The sequence below is a fragment of the Ixodes scapularis genome, unplaced genomic scaffold (assembly GCF_016920785.2).
Source record: "Ixodes scapularis isolate PalLabHiFi unplaced genomic scaffold, ASM1692078v2 PGA_scaffold9__187_contigs__length_104089568, whole genome shotgun sequence".
Taxonomy (NCBI): domain Eukaryota; kingdom Metazoa; phylum Arthropoda; class Arachnida; order Ixodida; family Ixodidae; genus Ixodes; species Ixodes scapularis.
Window position 1 is genome coordinate 56,665,191 of NW_024609884.1, and position 18,334 is coordinate 56,683,524.

General features: G+C 46.3%; 1 protein-coding gene across 1 annotated transcript in view; it reads right to left on the reverse strand.

The window, feature by feature from the left end:
• LOC8033259 overlaps window positions 1-18,334 on the reverse strand; it is a 958,536-nt gene that overhangs the window by 222,015 nt on the left and 718,187 nt on the right. The window contains exons 13-15 of the mRNA XM_042287366.1: window positions 17,365-17,589; window positions 15,264-15,510; window positions 4,423-4,634 (exon numbers count right to left, since the gene is read on the reverse strand). Coding sequence (XP_042143300.1) covers window positions 4,423-4,634; window positions 15,264-15,510; window positions 17,365-17,589 — 684 coding nt within the window. The remainder of the gene's footprint in view (window positions 1-4,422; window positions 4,635-15,263; window positions 15,511-17,364; window positions 17,590-18,334) is intronic.

The following is an 18,334-nucleotide window of genomic DNA, read 5'->3' on the forward strand; positions in this document are numbered from 1 at the left end:
CTTTGAATGCCAGGGAGTTGGGGGCATGCTTTCTTATGGAAGACTATGATGTTTATGCCTGACGAACTGCGATACAAAGAAGGTGCCGTCCGTGGGGGTGACGCAGTCTTTCGTCTGATTTTTGAGGCGCTATGGGAGAAAAAATTCCCAGAGAATTCAGTGGGAGGCGACCTTGTGAACAGGAGTCGTTCTTCAGCGATAGACCGCAGCTTTGTACCCCGGCGGCAGGAATTCTAAAAGGTGGTGGCGTCTTTCTGGTGACGGTCGCCGTTTAGTGCTGCGATAACCTTACCACGTTCAAAGCGTGGGAACGTCAAAGCTTCCAAACTTAAAGTTTATCCTTTCTGTTGTCGGCGGAACGATAATTTATTAGTTTTGGAGAGAAGGATGTGACCAGTTGGAGTAGGTAGGGGCGCTGAGGCAAAATCCTTTGAGCGGTAGCAGACTGTTGCGTTCTGAGCCTAAACCGGACCGTGACTAAAACCGGCGTGGCTATGAATGGTGTTGTTTGTGAGCAGTCCGTGTACTAAACAGTTTTCTCTGTCATGCAATGTCTGCCTGTAACCAACAAGGCTGTTTTGGAGCGCTTGTTATAAAAGCCCCTTTTACTGCCATCTCCCACTCACTTTTCGTGCAAGATGGCAACGGCCACCGAAACTCCGCTACCATGGCCCGGGCTAAGCGCTATGCTTGAACTCAGGGAAATGAAGTCAGACAATTTGCTGTTGAAATGTCTATTCAATTCGCCGAAACTCAAGCTGCTGAGCACACCCGGGACGCCGAACTCTATTTTGAAAAAGCACATTGAGGTGAGTTATTTTGCAACTTCACTTAATTTTTTTCCCCCATTAAAATGCCATGGTTACGTTTTGTTAGCCAAAAAAACAAAAAAAAAACAAAAAAAAACGCACCTTTCTTTTGAGATCGTTTTGTTAGTGGCATAGTTTTTCAGCTACATTACACAACACTCATTAATGTAAGCTAGCAGAAACTCTTGAAAACGGCTTAATTTAGTTTTCTTGTATATTTCAGAAGGAGGGTAAACCAATCAGGGCAGTTATATAAAAACACGCCTATTTTATATTTGTTCAAGTGTGCGATTTACTTACAGTTTTTTCTATACTAATTCGTGATGCAGTTTATTTAGTTAATATTTCGTTGTACCACACAACTGATAACTTAGAAACTAACAGCGGTGCTTCGCATAAGTACCAATTTGTTTCGCTTTTTCGCCAGTCCCTCCGTTCGCAGAAGCTGTCAGAGTTCGCGGTAATTTCAAAGAAACGAAAGACCGAGAATACAACCCACTGTCCCGACGCGCTTTTGTTGAAGCAGATGAAGATCGATCGTATGCATCACGTTCCTGTTCCTCAAGAACGGTTCGACAATCTTGTGGAGATGTTTGTGGTTGAGGCGCTACAGTCATGTACTAACAGGTGTCATATACTAACATTGAAACACAGGGTAACAACAAACTAACGTAAAAGTAACGTTCGTTAGTCACGACAAGTAACGACACCGGTATTTCGTTAGATTTGCAAAATGGTAATGGGGCTCTGTAACACGTTAGTTTTTTTTCCAAGTTAATGCGCCGTTATCACACCTGCAACTGAGTACGACCAAGAGAGACAAGACCGGTTTTTAAGCCTCTTCTGACGGCGTACAGCCTGCTCCGCAGCAGCGCATCCGGTCGTCTGCCGTCGCAAGAGGCTTAAAGGTACACTGACACCCCCCAAATTTTTTTTAAATTTTTTTGCCTGGCGATTTATTATGGTGTCAGAAGACTACCCAATTAATATTTTGCAACAGAGTCACGTATGTTTTTAATAAAGCCGAAAAAACGCCACTACTCGAAACCGAAACTGAAACCCGCCAACGGACGTCGAAGGTGTGGAGAGGAGAGAGTAGGGAGTTTTAGAATAACGTACGCAATTTTAGCGCACGCTAGAGCTAAATTTAGCGCTTGTATTAGCGTACACGACGCGAGAGACTTTTAGAATAGCGTTTCTCCGTCGCGACGCAAAAGCCCAAGCATCTCGCGCTTGCGACGCCACCAAGATACAGTCACAATTTTTATTTCACACATGAAATGCTGTAACTTAAGAAAAAAAAAGTTTTTTGGTCCAGAGTATTATTTTAGATTAGTTTAAACGTGAGAATGCGACGCGAGCGGTTGATCGGTCGTTCCGCTTGCGTCGCCTCGGCAAGAGAGGTCTCGTGCACTGACCTTCGCACACCGTACCTTCGCCGAGAAATGTTCGCGTGTCACAAGCATCAAGCTATCGGTGATCGTTGGCAAACCGAGTACAATGTCGTCCCGTATTGAAAATCGCAGTCGCGAGGATGCCGCCGACGTCGCACTCACGACGTCGTCAAAGCAGCCGCTGACATAATCCTGGAAGCCGCCATTTCTTTTTAACTCAGCTCGTCTTGGCTTTAGCCAACTTCTCATCACGAATCCTCTTTGGAGAAGCGCAAAGACTCTTTGCGTACGCACGCTATTTCCGAGAAATAGCGCACGCTAAAATTGCGCACGTAAAGCGCAAAATCTGGTTTGCGTTCGGAGCATGCGCAGTGGCGACGACGCTATTCTTTGCGCACGCAAACCTTTAGCGTGCGCTATTCTAAAACTCCCTAGTGAGTGGCGGAAGTCACGTGGCTACACCTAAACGTGCGCTTTTTGTTTTTTCCGCGCGCAGCAGACGAAATGCGCTGCGGGAACCGCTTGCCCTGCGATTCCTTTGCAGTTATCTTTGTTCCGCTCGTAGTTCTGCGCTTTAAGATGAGTTGTTTCGTACATTCGAAAGTTGGAGATGAGTAATGGGTGGCCGCTGTGAATTTCCGTGATCGGCTCCGAAAAGAATACCCCTAAGATGTTGCGTGAAAAGTTGCCTCACATGCCCTCCGTCCGAAAAAAATTGGTATTGTGTGGCAGAGTCTGCACATGTTTCCGAGAGATCAGCGGGATCGGGACCAATGGCTGGCTGCAATTCCTGCAGAACATTTACGGGCACCTCAGAAAGCGGACGCTACCCGATTTTTATGCTCCTTGCATTTTGTGGAAAGTGATTACATTCAGTTCGCAGGTGTCAGAAAGGAAATCCCATATTATTTAGTTCAGCGACGTTTCGTCCGCAACATTTTCTTTTTCAGTGATAATTGCAAAAAAAAAAAAAAAAGAATTGCAAAATGTTTGAAAAAAAAAAAGAAAAGAAACACAAAAACGTAAGCTTACGCAGGATCGTACCCGGTTACACCGCATGTGAAGCGGACGTCTTTCCACTAAGCTACTGGAGAAACACTTTCGATAATAATAATGCAGCCTGTCAACTGCAGGTTGGAAAGTTTGCTGCCGATTCTCTTCCAGTAAGAGCACTACCGGGTCGAAGTCGGGCAGCATCACCCATTGACCACATTCACACTTAGTAAAGAAATCGTGCGCGTGCACATTCAACTCGAAGTACCCACTTCGTGCTTGACATTTGCTCGAAGGATGTCTTCAGCCACGAGAAGGGGGCGAAAGTTCGGCGACGTCTTCGTGAAAATTGGCTTGGTGGTCGGGCGTGTCGTACGGGATAAATAACCAATTCTTTTATCGGTTCAAAATATGTCGTTCAAAGAGGCAGAATTCGCCGGTACCGCTAACGAAAGTTCTGAAGTAGAAGTCCCACGCCCGTCGTCCGCTGCCATCGCCGTCCCCGCAAGTCCCACGATTCGCGAAACGATGACATGTTGAGAATTACGCAGCGAACGCACAGAATGCTTCCGGTTCTCTGTGCAACTTTTTTTTATCAATCAATCTATTGGAAGCTTTAAAAAAGCCACAAAAAATGGGCTTCAATTTGTTTTCTACTTTTATTATTGAGTGTGTGCCTTCAGTGACCAACGACTTTGATTAAATTTGGTGGTTGTGTCTAAACCTTAGAAAACTGCCCGCGACCACAGAAAAGAAAGTTAGCGCGACTCAAACCGGCCAGTTCTTGATCGGCGGTTTTTGGGTGGAAAGAAACCGAATTTCGAGCCGCAAATTCTGTTCTGGGTAGTTGGGCTCTCATACGTCACGTGCAACTAAAAACCTCGGCGAGCATAAATACCCTGTCAGTGTCCCTTTAAAAACCAGTCTTGTCCCTCTCCGTCGTACTCGGTTGCTAGTGTGTGAATGGCACTTAACGAGTAACGCTATTTCGCTACTTATTTTCGGTAACGGGCTGCTGCGATTGCTAACCTGCTGCGATCGGTCAGCGGCGTGGCGCTGACCAATGGCAGCAGGCGGCGATGTCCCGGTCTCTTCGTCCCGGCATCTTGCAGAGCCCCCGAGGAGGAAGTCTGCTTACCTCCTCACACCGTAGGAGTGCTTCAGGGTAAAGGGTAATACCGAAAAATGGCAGGCGGAAAATCAAGGGTAGTAAAGGCGCCGATTACCTTCATGTCGACGCTGACGCGCAGTTCCTCGGCCCACCACTGGTAGGGGTCCCCCATGCAGGCCAGCCGGTTGAGGAAATCACGGAACTCGCGGCTGCGCAGATCGCCAGGGCACTTGCACGCCCATTCTTGCAGTAGCCTCAGGATGGTCAGGTGGGCTCCGGGCAGCTCGCACGAGCCACCGCCATGCGCGGGAGCCGCCGTCTCGCATGCTGAGAAGGCAAGAGACACTGCTCGACTTGAGGTTCCTTCGACTTGGCGGCGCCACGTAACAAAAGGCATGCACATCTACAGGACAAAACGTTCGGCGCCGTTATTGGCGCAAACATCTGTTCGAGGCGTCATTCTTGCTGCCGTTCGGCGTCAATTTGGGAGTGGACCCACAAGCAAGAGAGTTGATTTCGCTGTAACCTGGCTATAATCCACTTCGCTCTGAGTCTGCAGCGGACGCAACTACTGCCATCGTAGCAGACCAGACGGTGAGTGCGCCACACGCGTACGATTGGGTGCTGCGCGGCGACACGCGGAGCGCCAAGCCACGTGTACGCTCACAGCGCTGGGTTGGCCGGGATCGCGCATAACGTCCGCTGCAGCCTGCCTTATACGGTGAAATGAAGCACAGTTCACCTGCCACAAGGCAACATGAAATGTCATTAGCTGGAAATTTCATTTACTACAAACTGAGTTCGAGGAACTTGTTCGCAGTTCTTCTCGGACTAACCGAGGAATCTTGAGGGCAGAGATCCAGTGAGGAATTGCATTTGGAATTGTAGTAGCAAAAAGGGTCACATAAAATTTTGGTATTTATTCGCCTTACTCCATATACTGAGTGTTTCTCGAAAAGTGGGCTAAACCGTTCCGGCGAAAAGTAAACATTGTACAGAACAAAAAGTTAATGTCGTATTGGTCTCTGTTAAAGCTAGCCTCTTTGGGAAAATGAAAGCAAAAATACTTTTGGTATAATTAGTTTATGAATTACTTAAGAGCAACTAACTTTTAAATTAGTAAATTTAAAGGTATTGTCTCGATTAAGAACCTCTTGTGCATCCGTCGAAAACCACTCAATCAACTCAGAAAGCACGTACAACCTTGTACGGTGTTACAAAAAAAAAAAAAAAAAAAGAAGGCTCAATGTGAACGCGTTTTGAGGTTTGGGTTTCCGATCGAAGCGCACAACAGCTGTCCTGTGCCTCCTCCTCCGTGCTCGAGGCGAGAGCACACGGGCGCCACAGCTGGACTCCTCCTTCTACGAGGGAGGCAAGGCGGCAGCCTGCACGCCTCAGCCTCGCGGAGGGGGCGCAAAGGTTTGCTTCGATAAATAGCCGGAACCTAGTAATGCGTCCTAATTGAACGTTGTTTCGGAACGGCGTAGAATGCCATACGTGCCTCATATATTTCTAAAATAAGTTGATTTTGTGCTTTATGATAATGCCCAGCTAGTTACTAATCGAAACCATACCTCTAAATTTACGAATTAAAAATAAAAGACGTTTGCAACACCCTGGTAACGCCGAACTAGAGCGCAGCTCTTGAGGAGGAGGAGGGAAGGGTACTGAGGAAAGGGTATACCCCTCCTCTCTTCTCCTCACCTCCTCATCCTCCCTGCTACTCCTCCCTCCTCTTTTGCGCTCCTCTTCCTCCTTCTCCTCCTCGTCCTCCTCCTGCTCCTCCCCCTCCCTCCTCTTCTCAACCTCCTCCCTCCTCCTCCCCTCCCCCTCGTCCTCCCCTCCTCCGGTTCACGCGTTGCATTATGGGAAATGTCCAATAATGCAAAGCGCGGGATCCTCGTCACGAGTGATGTCACAGGGTCTCGCGCGGTGCATTATGAGACATTTCCCATAATGCACCGCGCAATTACGCCGACGGTGACGGCGGCGGCGACGCCGACGCCGCTCAAGCCGGAAACGGGCGCCTAAGAGCTGCGCTCTAAAAGTTACTTACCCGAAAGTATTTAATAAACTAATTTATAGCAGACGTAATAAATTCCCCCGACAGGCCCTTCGGCAGACACCAATACGACATTAACCTTCTTTCAGCGCAATGCAAAATTGTGCAGGAACGATTTGACCCGCGTTTGGGGAAATATCCAGTAAATTTTTGTTTCTGTCATTCAACGGTTTTACTTGACAGACTTGCGTTGAGTTTGTTCTGTACCTTAAAAATAGGAAATTACGAAAGCCATTCTTGTTCTTATCCGGTTCCCATCCGACGTTCTGATAACAGTCTTGATGCCACAAGCGCCATTTCGCTCCGAATTTGTCTCAGTTTGAAGGCATCACCCCAAAAGACCGCGTTAATATAAACAATGATACCATGCATCCACAGTACAAATTACGTGTTATATTTGAATGTTATCGAAGACACCTCAACTTTTAAATCACGTTTTCTCTTTCGAATATGGTTTCCAAACAGTTTTCTATACTGAATTAGCCATCACCATCATAGGGTTCAATGCAATATACTGTATCGCGTTTGGCAGGGTCCAAGATTAATGACTTTCATAAGAGGAGTGAAATTTGCTGGAAATGATATTAAATTTTGCGGTGTGGCAGCGGTATAAGGTTACACCAAGATAAAGTGGAAATTGCTCTGTCTCGTTGTAGGTTAAATGAAGGGGTTTCAGCCATTTAAGGCAATAATGACGTCCCGCTCCTCCCTCCTCCCCCTGGCTACGTCACTCCTCCGCACCTCAAAGGCAAACCAACCTTACGCTGTATGAACACGAATGTCAATTTTTTTTGTGTGTGTTTTGTTTAGACACGTGCCTGCTTTTGTTCTTTCAGGATAATTATTTCACCCCAGGATATTCATAGTATGGTACTGATGAACAGACGCCGACTCTGCAAGGTTCCGATCAAGTTCTACAATTCATGATCACTGACAGCTTCTAAGTCGTTCTTTGTCGAGTGACGTCCCTGCGTTTTTTCATCCCTACACTTCATTTCCTATTATGTCCGGGCGCAATCGAAGGCACGTACACGTACAGTCAGAAATACACATACTAAAACCGGAAGTCACTGCACTCTAAGAAAAAAGGGAGGAGAAAGGTAGCAAAAGCGACTGTTCCTCCTTGTTGCAGACAAGTTGCCCAGAGAAGGGAGGAACGGCAGTTCAGATGAAAGGAGGAGAGTGAGTTCCTCCTTGTTCAGTTGGCGCAGGGGTAGAACATCGCGCTACTGACCAAGTGGTCAACGGTTCGATCCCCAGGAAAGTGTTTTTTTTTTTTTTGTGAATTTTTTTTTTTTATTTTTGTTTACCAAAACACACATAAACAAACCCAGACCGATGAAAAGAAAATTAAAGTCCTTATTATTCTCCGAGACGTTTTCCTCCTTCTCCAGGCAGACCGGAGAAAGCTTTCGCCCTCCCGACCCATCTTCTTTCGGTTTCGTTTTTCGAGCACATCGCGCACGTTGTTTAATAAATTAATGTTGAGTTGATTGAGCTTCAGCGGCAGCGAAGGCCGCCTGTAATTCCGTCTTCTAGTCCAAACGTGCAGAACATTTCGGTTGCATTGACGTTTTTACCACTAATTTTATCAAATGAGCTAACGAAGCCGCTAGAAACAGCGAAGTTCCGGAGCAGTGCCAGCAGCGCTACATACACTGGGTAAGACGGCCGTCTCCAATTTGCGGGACACACGTGGAACTACAGCAGCGAAACCACGAGGAACTGTGTCGACGTTTTCGACGTTATGGAAATCGCGGGAACTGCGTCCAAGGAAGGCAGGTTTTCCTGCCGGCTGCCTGGGTGCCTTCCGTGCTGAGTTCGGTTCCGTTGTCCCGTGCCGAGTGCCAACCGGCGTTCAACGTGATTCTTCTGCGTGTCAGCAACATCGTCAACGTGGTTCTGTATTTCTTCGTGTCAGCGACATCGTGATGGCAGTGTTGTGGGTTGTGAACAGAAGACTGGAATTATCGCCGATGTGACCGTGTGTTCGCGTATCAGTGGTGTAACAACAAGATGAGATGACGTAAACTGTCGGGCATTGATGCCGCTGGTCGGGCCGTTATCGGAGGGGCCGGGGTGTCGCAGGATGACATTCCGCTTTACATTAAAGAGTTTAAAACCACTTGAGGGATTAGGTGCAGTCGATCGACGTGTGGATAGTCATGTTGGAACGCTGGTCTGAACGGTAAGCTCCTATCGTACAGTGGCCAATGTGACTGTCGGTCCCGGAGAGCGATTGCGCTCTGGGGAAAAGACAACACTACGAAAGTATGACGGAAAGTACGTATATTTATAATGGAAGTTTAGCATAAAAAAAAAAAAAGACAGGCAAAATCGAAAAAAAAAACGCTATCCTTTATTTTACTGTTTAAATATATTACGGTTCCTGTAGAAACTGCCCTCTAAGTGGCGCGCTGGGATGAGCGCTAGAAGTTTTCGAGCTCGCAACGGCGCAGCTCCGTACACTTAACAGTTGTCGGAAGTCGCGGCTTTGACTGCATTCAAGTTGATCGAAAAGCGATTTCTGTGCCCGTGAAGCATCACTTCCAGCTGAGTGGATATCCGCTCTACAGAGATTAATTCAAGACGGCAATTGCAGCTTTGCGCGAACAGCACAAATAGAAAAACGAACACTACAATATGAATACTGGCTACGAAGGGCCATGCGGGAAAACAAACTCATGGCTTGGAACCACATTGGAGCGGCTCGATTTATTGGCTTTCAAATAATTATGGCATGATTGAGCGTCTTCTTTTTAATAAGAGATTCATCCCCTGAGCCATTAAAAATAGCCTCAGATGTATGACATTGCTGGAAAAAAATGAACATGTTCGGAATATTTTTTTTTGCTTAGGGAGTCACCGAAAAATTCCGCACGTTCAGAACGACCACTATAAAAGACGGAAACGCAGGGCTCGCTAGTAGTGATCGGGGTAGTGTGCTGTTGTATTGATGTTTGTATGTGCGATGCCTGTGTATGCGTTCAATATATGTTGACCTGATGTTTGTAGTGTGCGCAACGTGTCTACATGTGTTAGAGATTCCGAAGAAAAGGAAACGCAATTGTGGCGTAAGAAAATAAAAATATTTTTTTTGTAAAACATGAATTGGGCGGTACCTAGCGCCACCTAGCCTAGCTACGTGCGATTACTCTGCTTGACCCTGCCATCTGGTGGCAAGCGATTTAACATCCTTTTACGCTACGCGGCTACGCCATAATTTCGTGTTACCGTGCTGAGATGAGCCAAGAGGTTGCTTCGGATTTGCTTTTTTTTTAGAGCGGCTTTTGGTTTTGCGGGCGAATGATTTTCACTTTTCCGTGATGTGCGGTTCACGCTACGGTTGACGAAGGAATTGTGGCTCGAGGAATAGCAAAGGTAGGACATAAAGTGCGCGAACTGAGTGCCGGTTGTCTCCGTTGAACATCGCAGTGCTGACGATGAGAAGACTGAGTGACTGCATGCTTTCGAAACGTAAGTTTCTTTACCTGCAGGGGTAAAGAAACTTCGGAAATAAATACAGTTCGCGGAAAGCTCGTGTTACGTTTTTATTTCCTGCTCCTCTCGCTTCGTGCAATAGACTTAGTGTTCTCGTTAAGCCTTACCGAGCTCGATTTGCTCGATTCGTGGCCGCCATAATGAGATGCAGTCGACGGAGGAACTTTTCCTCCCCTGCTTAAGGGACGAAAGTTTCTCCCTTTCTGAAGGAACATATGTGTCAAGAGCGTTCCTCCCTTTAGGGAGGACTATACTGACCCTTTTTTCTAAGAGTGTGGGCCCTCCCTGTAGAGGATGAGATTAGCGACAATAGGACACGTACAGAAACATAACAAAAACTGCGAGGGTGCCCTTTTAGGCCTTATTTGATTGGTCCTATCGGCTCGTAGCATCGTCTGCGAACACACTTAAGGTCAAACGAATTGTAGAAACTCGATTGAACCGATAATGGGTGACTTCGCACTAAAAACACCTATTGCATTGGTGGCTTTTTTTTACGGTGGGCTTGCCGTATGACGAAGTTCGAAGCTGTCACACATTCTGATGAGCCTTTACAAAAGCTCAAACTTTTTTGTGACGCGTACCGTCCGCCCCCTTTTTTCTAAAGGTCTGCTTTTGAAGAACAAAGAGCGGGTTTGTGAAAATAGAAGAATCAAAGAAAGAGTAAAAACACTTAGGGACAAGAACGGAGACAGACGACACAGTTCTTTTAATTCAACGAGCATTTACCCTGTTGTCTCCCTCAATACTTACATTCTCCCTCCCAACTTATTAAACTGAAGAAGATGATACATGAAAAAACACCCGGTGAAAGAAGAAAACTCCGAAATAAAAGGTTTTCGGGGCTTTCTCGTTTTTTTCTTCGGGTGTTTTTTTCTTGAGGGTTTTCTTCATTTTCCGCGTGTCTTTTTTAGGGATGTCGCGAACCACCCTAGGTTCGATTTCGAAAGGTTTCGATATTTGCGAAGCGAACTGAGGTTCGATTTCGAAAAATTTCGATATTTTCGTACCGACCGAGGTTCGATTTCGAAAATTTCGCAACTTTTGACCACAGCGGAGTTTCGAATTCGAAAATTTCGAAGCTTTTACGGTTTCTAAAATTTCGAATTCGAATATTTCGAATATTTTTTTACTTCAGGTTCGATAAATTCGAAGATTTCGAAATTCTATGTAAAAAAAATTCGAAAACTTCGAACGCTTCGAATTTTTATAGACATGAAGTTCGAACAATTCGAAGATTTCGAATTTTTTTTGCGTAAAGTTCGAAAAGTTCGAAGGTTTCGATTCTCTTTTAACGCTAAATTAAAAAAAAAAAAAAAAAAAACTTCGAAGATTTTGAATTTCTTTCTAATCCAAGTTTTTAAAGTTCGAAGTCCGATTTTCAAGTTTTTCCACAGTTTCAGTTTCAAATAACGTTTTCACGACTCACTTGTTTTCACAAAATCAAGTTTAGAAAAGTTAGGGTGTGATATCTAGATTCTGCGAAGTTGGTCAGGCAATTAAATGAGACGATGAGTGTCCCGGACGTGCTAGAATATTTGCCAGTGCAGAATTGTGACCGCCAGACCCGGGGGGGGGGGGGGGGGGTCTTTAACCTGCATCACGCAGTAGTGATTGCACGAACACACTGTTTTACGAGACTCATCCAGTTCGAAACGGCCAGGGGCGAGCAGGAGGTTGAGGCTCAGAAAAACCTTGAAGCGACCTGGCAAACTAGCTCGCCACTCCTTGCACGCTGGTAGTAATCCGATCCGGTGAAGTTTGTAATTGTCCTTTAGGTTTATTTTCTGGGACGGAGGAATCGCCTCGCAAAAAGCACAAAAGCCGACACAACTCGAGGTCGAGGAGCGTTCTACCATGCAGGTGGCGTCGGAAGAGGAAAAACGGGGGAAAAGAGGGTAGCCGGGGGGGGGGGGGGGGGGGGGGGCCCGTAGAGCACTGCACGGGCCCGGGCCAGCCCGAAAGCCCGAGCCCGGCCCGGCCCTCGGGCCGGGCTCGGGCCGGGTAGCACGTATTTTCTCGGGCCCGGGCCGGGCTCGGGCTTGAACAAAAAAGTTCTCGGGCCGCGCCGGCCCGGGCCGGCCCGGGCCGTGCCTGGGCAATTTTGTGCCGTAAATCATAAATTGTTGTTGATAGCAAGACGTTTGCTCATTCATTTTTTAGGTTCATCGAACACAAAAAAAAAGCGAAGTGCAAATTCACTACAGCGTCGTTAAAAATAATAACTAAAAGACGTCTCGAAGCTAGAAAGCCTTCAAGCTTTTTCCGTGTGAGCGAGGGTTCAGTGTTATAAATTGTAAGCACAATAAAGTCCCAGTCATATGCTTGTCAACCTGTCTGATTCATCGCTCTCAAAAATATCTAGTTCACTATTATGAAGATTTAGAAAAACGTACGCAAGCGCTTTGGGTACCGTAAAAATAGTGTTGCGATGTAAAACCTATGGCGATGCTAATTTTAGCTTGCCCAAAGTACTTGAGTACGTTATTCTAAGACTCCCTTATTGCACAGAGCGCGACACTATATTAGCGAGAACAAGCGATAGTCGTGTTTTTATGTTTATCTCATATAATCAAAAGGCTGTTTTCAAAACTATTAGTGTCTTTAGAAGTGCTCATCTGGGCCACAGACCTAAGCGGTATACTTTGGTGCCTACTAACACTATTTCGAAGTAAAATTAAAAAAAAAAAGAGCCAACGTCGTGTTCGCGGTATCAGTGTCGCGCAGTGTACATAGTCCGTTTCGCGCTTGCACGTTTTGGGAACCATCTTGAAAAAAACGTTTTAAGGGGTTAAGTAGGAATATATTAAACTTAAGCTTGCCTGAAAGGGTTGTATATTTTAAGAACGCGTTGACATGTAAAACTACTTCAGATCATATGCTTAAACAGAAAGGGTGCGCAGACCACTGCAGGCTTAGAACGATGGAGACTTTTTCCGAAGAGGTTGCGATGTGCAGGGCCTTATAAAAGTAGATTGAAATGGGACGTGTTCAAACGCAAAGGTTGTTTCGGAAACTGGTTCAAATAAGAAGGGCGTTTAGGGAATGGGTTGAAACAGGACATATTCAAACGAGAAGGGCGTTTAGGGAACTGGTCGAAACGGGACGGGTTCATATGGGAAGGGCGTTTAGGGAACTGGTCGAAACGGGACGGGTTCATATGGGAAGGGCGTTTAAAGAATGGGTCGAAACATGGACGGGTTCAAATGGGGAGCTCGTTTCGGGGACGGGTCGAAACGAGACCAGTTCAAACGGGAATGGGTTGTTTCGGGCTACAACCATCGGGCCGGGTCGGGCGGGGCCTAGAAATTAAAAATTCTGTCGGGCTCGGGCCGGGCCCGGGCCGTGTCTCTTCCGGGCCGGGTCGGGCCGGGCCTAGAAATTAAAAATTTTGTCGGGCTCGGGCCGGGCCCGGGCCGTGTCTCTACCGGGCCGGGTCGGGCCGGGCCTAGAAATTCCGGCCCGTGCAGTGCTCTAGGGGGGGGGGGGGGGGGGGAAGGCTTCAGCCTTTTTTCCCCCCTTGCAGGTATTTCGGACTGTTAAGGAAAACAATACGGGGAAAGAGGGCGTGGTCGAGCTTATTTTAATCTGAAATTATTTATGCATATGTGTAGCTACTGTCGCTCTTCACTGCATAAAAGGTTGCGTAGATGGTTATTGTTAGAAACTCGTTGTCAGAAGGCACTGCTCGTCACACGCTTAGTGGTTCGGAAGTTCAAAGCTGTCTTTTCAACCTAAACACCTGTGCCAATAGTAAAAAAAAAAAAAAAAAAATAATAAATAAAAAAATAAATAAATAAATGCGGGAATAAAAAGCAGGAGAAAAAAAAAACTATCAAGAATTCGTCGGAAGTGTTCTATTCTTGCATATTCAGAGGTTCAGAACTTCGAAACAAGTTTCTTTTACCAAAATGTGTACAGGCTAAAAGAAACACGTCCCAGAAACGTGAAGCGAAAAAAAGAAAAAAAAGTTTTCTTTTAATGACGTGCTGAACTTGAACACTATTAGAAATCTTCTCCCATGAGTTAATTTATTCCTTAACGTGAAAAAACAATAAATATATTATTTTGTATTCTGCAGATGGCAACGATATGTACTGTCTGTGGTGTTAATTTAAATGCAATACCTCAAACAACTTAGACGAAAATAAATATCAAGTTTAGGTCATAATTGCATGCAGATACATGTTTGGACATTTCTTCGAAACTCACGTTGAATAACAATAATCGCATCTTAAGACGGCACTTACCTAGGCTATACATAGATCATTCTTAAAAAAAGTATAACATATCTACCATAAATAGCTCCGGCTGCAGCGTGCTTCAAATCTGGCACAAACGATAATCGTCAAAAACCCGTCGTCCTTCCTCGCCCCTTCGGGGATTTATTTCTTTAAACCTAAGCATGCCAGAACATTGAAATAAACGACATTGTCTTTCGTAAGGAACGCAGCACCGCGTGTAAAAGTTCGAGAAAAAAAATTACGAATGTACCCCACTACTTGAAATCAAATGAAACCGTCCGCCGGTCTTTCGAAGTTCGACGAACGTCGAACTTTTACCCTAAAAGTTCGAAGCTCGTCGAACTTCTGACTTTTCAGAATTCGAAAGTTCGAAACTTTTCGAATTCTCTTGATAAATAAGTTCGAAAGTTCGAAATTCATCGAATTTTTTGGTCAGTCAAGTTCGAAAGTTCGACAAGCATCGAACCTTGCAGCGCAATAAGTTCGAAAGTTCGAAAAAGATCGAATTTTTTAGCGTAATAAGTTCGACGGTTCGAAAAGCGTCGAACTTCTTAGCTTAACAAGTTCGAAAATTCGACCTCCGTCGAATTTTACGATATAGACAATTCGAAAAATCGAAATCTTTCGAACCTTTCGAACCGCTTGATTCGATCATCGAAACTTCGATTCGAAAAAAGTTCGCGGCATCCCTAGTCTTTTTCGTGTATCTTCTTGAATTTAATAAGTTGGGAGGGAGAATGTATGTATTGAAGGAGACATCAGGGGAAATGCTCGTTGAGTTGAAAGAACTGTGCCGTCTGTCTCTGCCCTTGTCCCTAAGTGTTTTGGATATTTCTTTGATTATCGTACGGTTTCCGACAATGAATGAACGTTCGACGATTGACAACATATCTAGGAATTAATGGCCCATCTGGATGACGAAAAAACCTGCGTTCTACCATCGATCAGATATCGGAGTGGGTTAACATTGTGTCAGCGGGCAACACTCTGACCCCAGCATAAAAATCCCGACATGCGACCTGACGATTGGGCGCCAGCCGGAGATCGGCAGGGGCCCGATCGCAAAGACACACACACGGTGATCGAAGAGCGAAAATATGATGAGCACGCGAAGGAGAAGCGGTGTCGGCAAGTTCGTCATCCACCAACCAGAAAGCAACGTCTGCGGGGGCTGCGGCTGCTGTGCAGAGGACGCTTTGTTGACGGGCGAGCAAGTGTAAGCCCCCTCCGTGGTGGCGCTCCGTATAAGGGGTCCGTGGCTGTGCGGTAGCTGCAGCGAAGCCGCCTCGAACGTCACCCGAGGAACCGAGCACGAGCGAGGCCTCAGGTGGCACAGGTCGCTGACTCCACCGCCGGTGCCACTCGCACCGTCGCTGTACAGACCCCCGGAGCCCACCTGGAACAAGCCGCCGACATGGTCAACCCGATGAGCTCTGCTACGTCTCTGCGTCGCGAGAGCGGATGCCGTGATGCTTGAATTCGCATTAAAAATAATCGAGTGTTTTAATCAAATTCAAAACAGCTTCAGCTTCCCTTTAAACCAACACCGTCAAAGTGGACAGCCTGACACTCATCTTATCATCATTAATCAACGTAGAAAAGACGTCATAGTGAGCCTTTTCCCAATCGTGAAAAGTCGACCAGAGCAACGCTTTTGGTCGCGCACGTCGGTGGCCGGGTGGGTTAGCTCACACCAGCTCGCGAGCTCGTTGAGCGAAAGCTCGCGCTGCAGAACCCAGAGATCTTGGGTTCAATCCCCACCCTTGCCCATTTCGATCTGAACAAGCGTCGTACCGGCGTGTGGTCGTGTATCATTACTGCGTGATGAGCGTTAAAGACCCCAGGCTAGCAGTTGTACTGCACCGGCTAAATTACTCATATACAGCTGAGAGACAGGTCGCCCGTTGAGGCAGACCAAGTTCAGGCTGTATAAACCTACCCACTCACCAATTGTTTGTTGCGGTTTTGCATTCCAAGTTTTCCTGCCTCTATTGAAAGTTTCCCCTTTAGTTTTCATATGCATGCATGCTGTGTACTAGTTTTGTGTAATCTTCCACTGTGAGAAATAGGGCTGTAAGTGCCTGCCATTGAAGCGTTTCTGCTCGACATTCCTGGGAACCGAAGAAAGGGAATAACGTCGAACGGCCCTCGACGCGATTTTTCCGAACAATGACAACTATTCTCTCCACTCCCAGAAATAATTCGTGCCACAAATAGAATACTTCTCAGTCATCGCCCAAAATAGCTGTCCGAGTTGGGGTGGGGAACGCATCAGTTGCGTTCGTTATTTGCCTTGATGGTGGTGTTGTGAAAAGAACAACAAAAACAACAACAAACAAGCGTGGACTAAAACGAGGTTTTTCTAGGATTCCGTCCAATCAAGATGTGACTGTTGTAGGCACTATAGTATTGTAGTATTTGAAATCTTTCTCAAGTAAATGATTTTCGGATAACGCTGCACCATGTGGAGCGTACAATATATTTTTTGAATGTTAACACTCGCTAAATTGTATGTCCGAGTCCTGTCGTGTACATCAGTAAACACGTTATTTGTGATTGTGAACATAGTTTACAACAGGCTCTCTTCTGTTTTAAATTATGTTCGACAGCCAAGGTCTTTGCCGATTCACTCGGTTGAGCGGGCGGCGCCGTCAAAACTCATCGTAAAATAATACCAACATTCCAGTCGAATTCCTTCTGTTGCGCGCGCACCCAAAAAAAATCGTGTTTTTTTTTTTTTCAAATGCGGTACAATGCTTTCTCAATATCCCCCGAAAAATATATACACCATAAAAAAAAAAATAAAATAAAAAAAAACAGCGGGAAAAGACGAGAATTTAGCCACCAGCAGTGTCTGCAATTGCGCCTCCGCAGGCTGCGCCTATAAGACACAAGTACACTCGGTTAGGGTTAGCAGGGACGCCGATGAGAGACTAGCCTCAAGCCCAGTGAGTGGGCTCGAAACAGGTTCTCTTGTCCCTGGGGGCGAGTGTTTCTTGGGCAGGTGTATAATAAAATCCCGCCAGGAAACGAAAAGAAAAAAAAACAAAAAAAAACTCGATTTTATTAAAAAGAAACCCAGTGAGTATAGGGGTATTATCTAAAACTTCCCTCTACATATCTTTGAGCACTTCACGTTTTCCAACATTTAAGTTTGCGTCACCCGCGAACAAAACAGCGGCCATTTTGTTCGGGTGCCGGAGGACGGCCTCTGCGCAAACGGGGCGAAGAAGCGGCGCTCGACGCTTGCCTGGGATTCGAAGTTTGGGAGGTTCTGGAGCTCCTTCTGGAAAGCCACAATGTCGGCCTCGCTGGTCGTCTGCAGAGAGCTGCTGTTCTGGTCCTGAGTTGTGGCGACCACCTTGCTCACGCGCTTCTTGAGACTCGAGAACTTGAAGGCCCTCCGACCGGCCGGAGAAGAGTGCTCCGGGGAGAGCGACGGCCCTGCCACGTTCTCGGGTGGCACCACCGTCACCTGAACACGAAAAGACGTGCCGTTTTTCAAGTTCCCGGTAAGGTGCGGCGTCTGGCGCGTTTCCAGAGCTACGAAACGCTCTTTACATTTCGCGAAATGGTGTGTCGAAGGATCAAGCGGACAAGAAAAGCTCTACTCGGTTCCACTCGATATTCGACAGCAGACGAACCTACGGACCGGATGGAGGCAATCGAGAAGCGGGCAAAGTGCATCATCATGTCGCTCGTCGCCTTTGTCTCCCCCCCCCCCCCCCCCTCCCCCCTTGAAAAATTAATTTCATGGCCTCTTTTGGCGTTTTTTAACCGAAGAAATAAAATATGCATCCATGGCCGAACGCTCATTCTCCGTCATGTAGCGCTATAGAGGTCCGAACGAAATGCCAAAGTTTCAACACGAACCGATATCTCGTTCAAAAGTGATACGAGGGATTTTCTGAAAAGTTCGACGGGAAAATGGGGAGTTAATTGTCGCTCGTTTTCGGTTACCGGCGCCATAAAGCTCCGTATATTCGAGAGCTCCGCCAACCACCCTTTTCCCATTGAAACAAAAAAAAAAAAAAAAAAAAAAATCACACATAAAAGTTGGGCGGAGAATGAGCGCTCGGCCACGGATATTTTATTTCTGCAAGTAAAAAAAAAAAAAAAAAAAAAAAAAAAAAAAAACATGAATTTTTTTTGGAGGGGGGGGGGGCACTAAGTATAAGCGCTTTACGAACGAACCAAAGCCTTCACCTTAAAGCACGCCG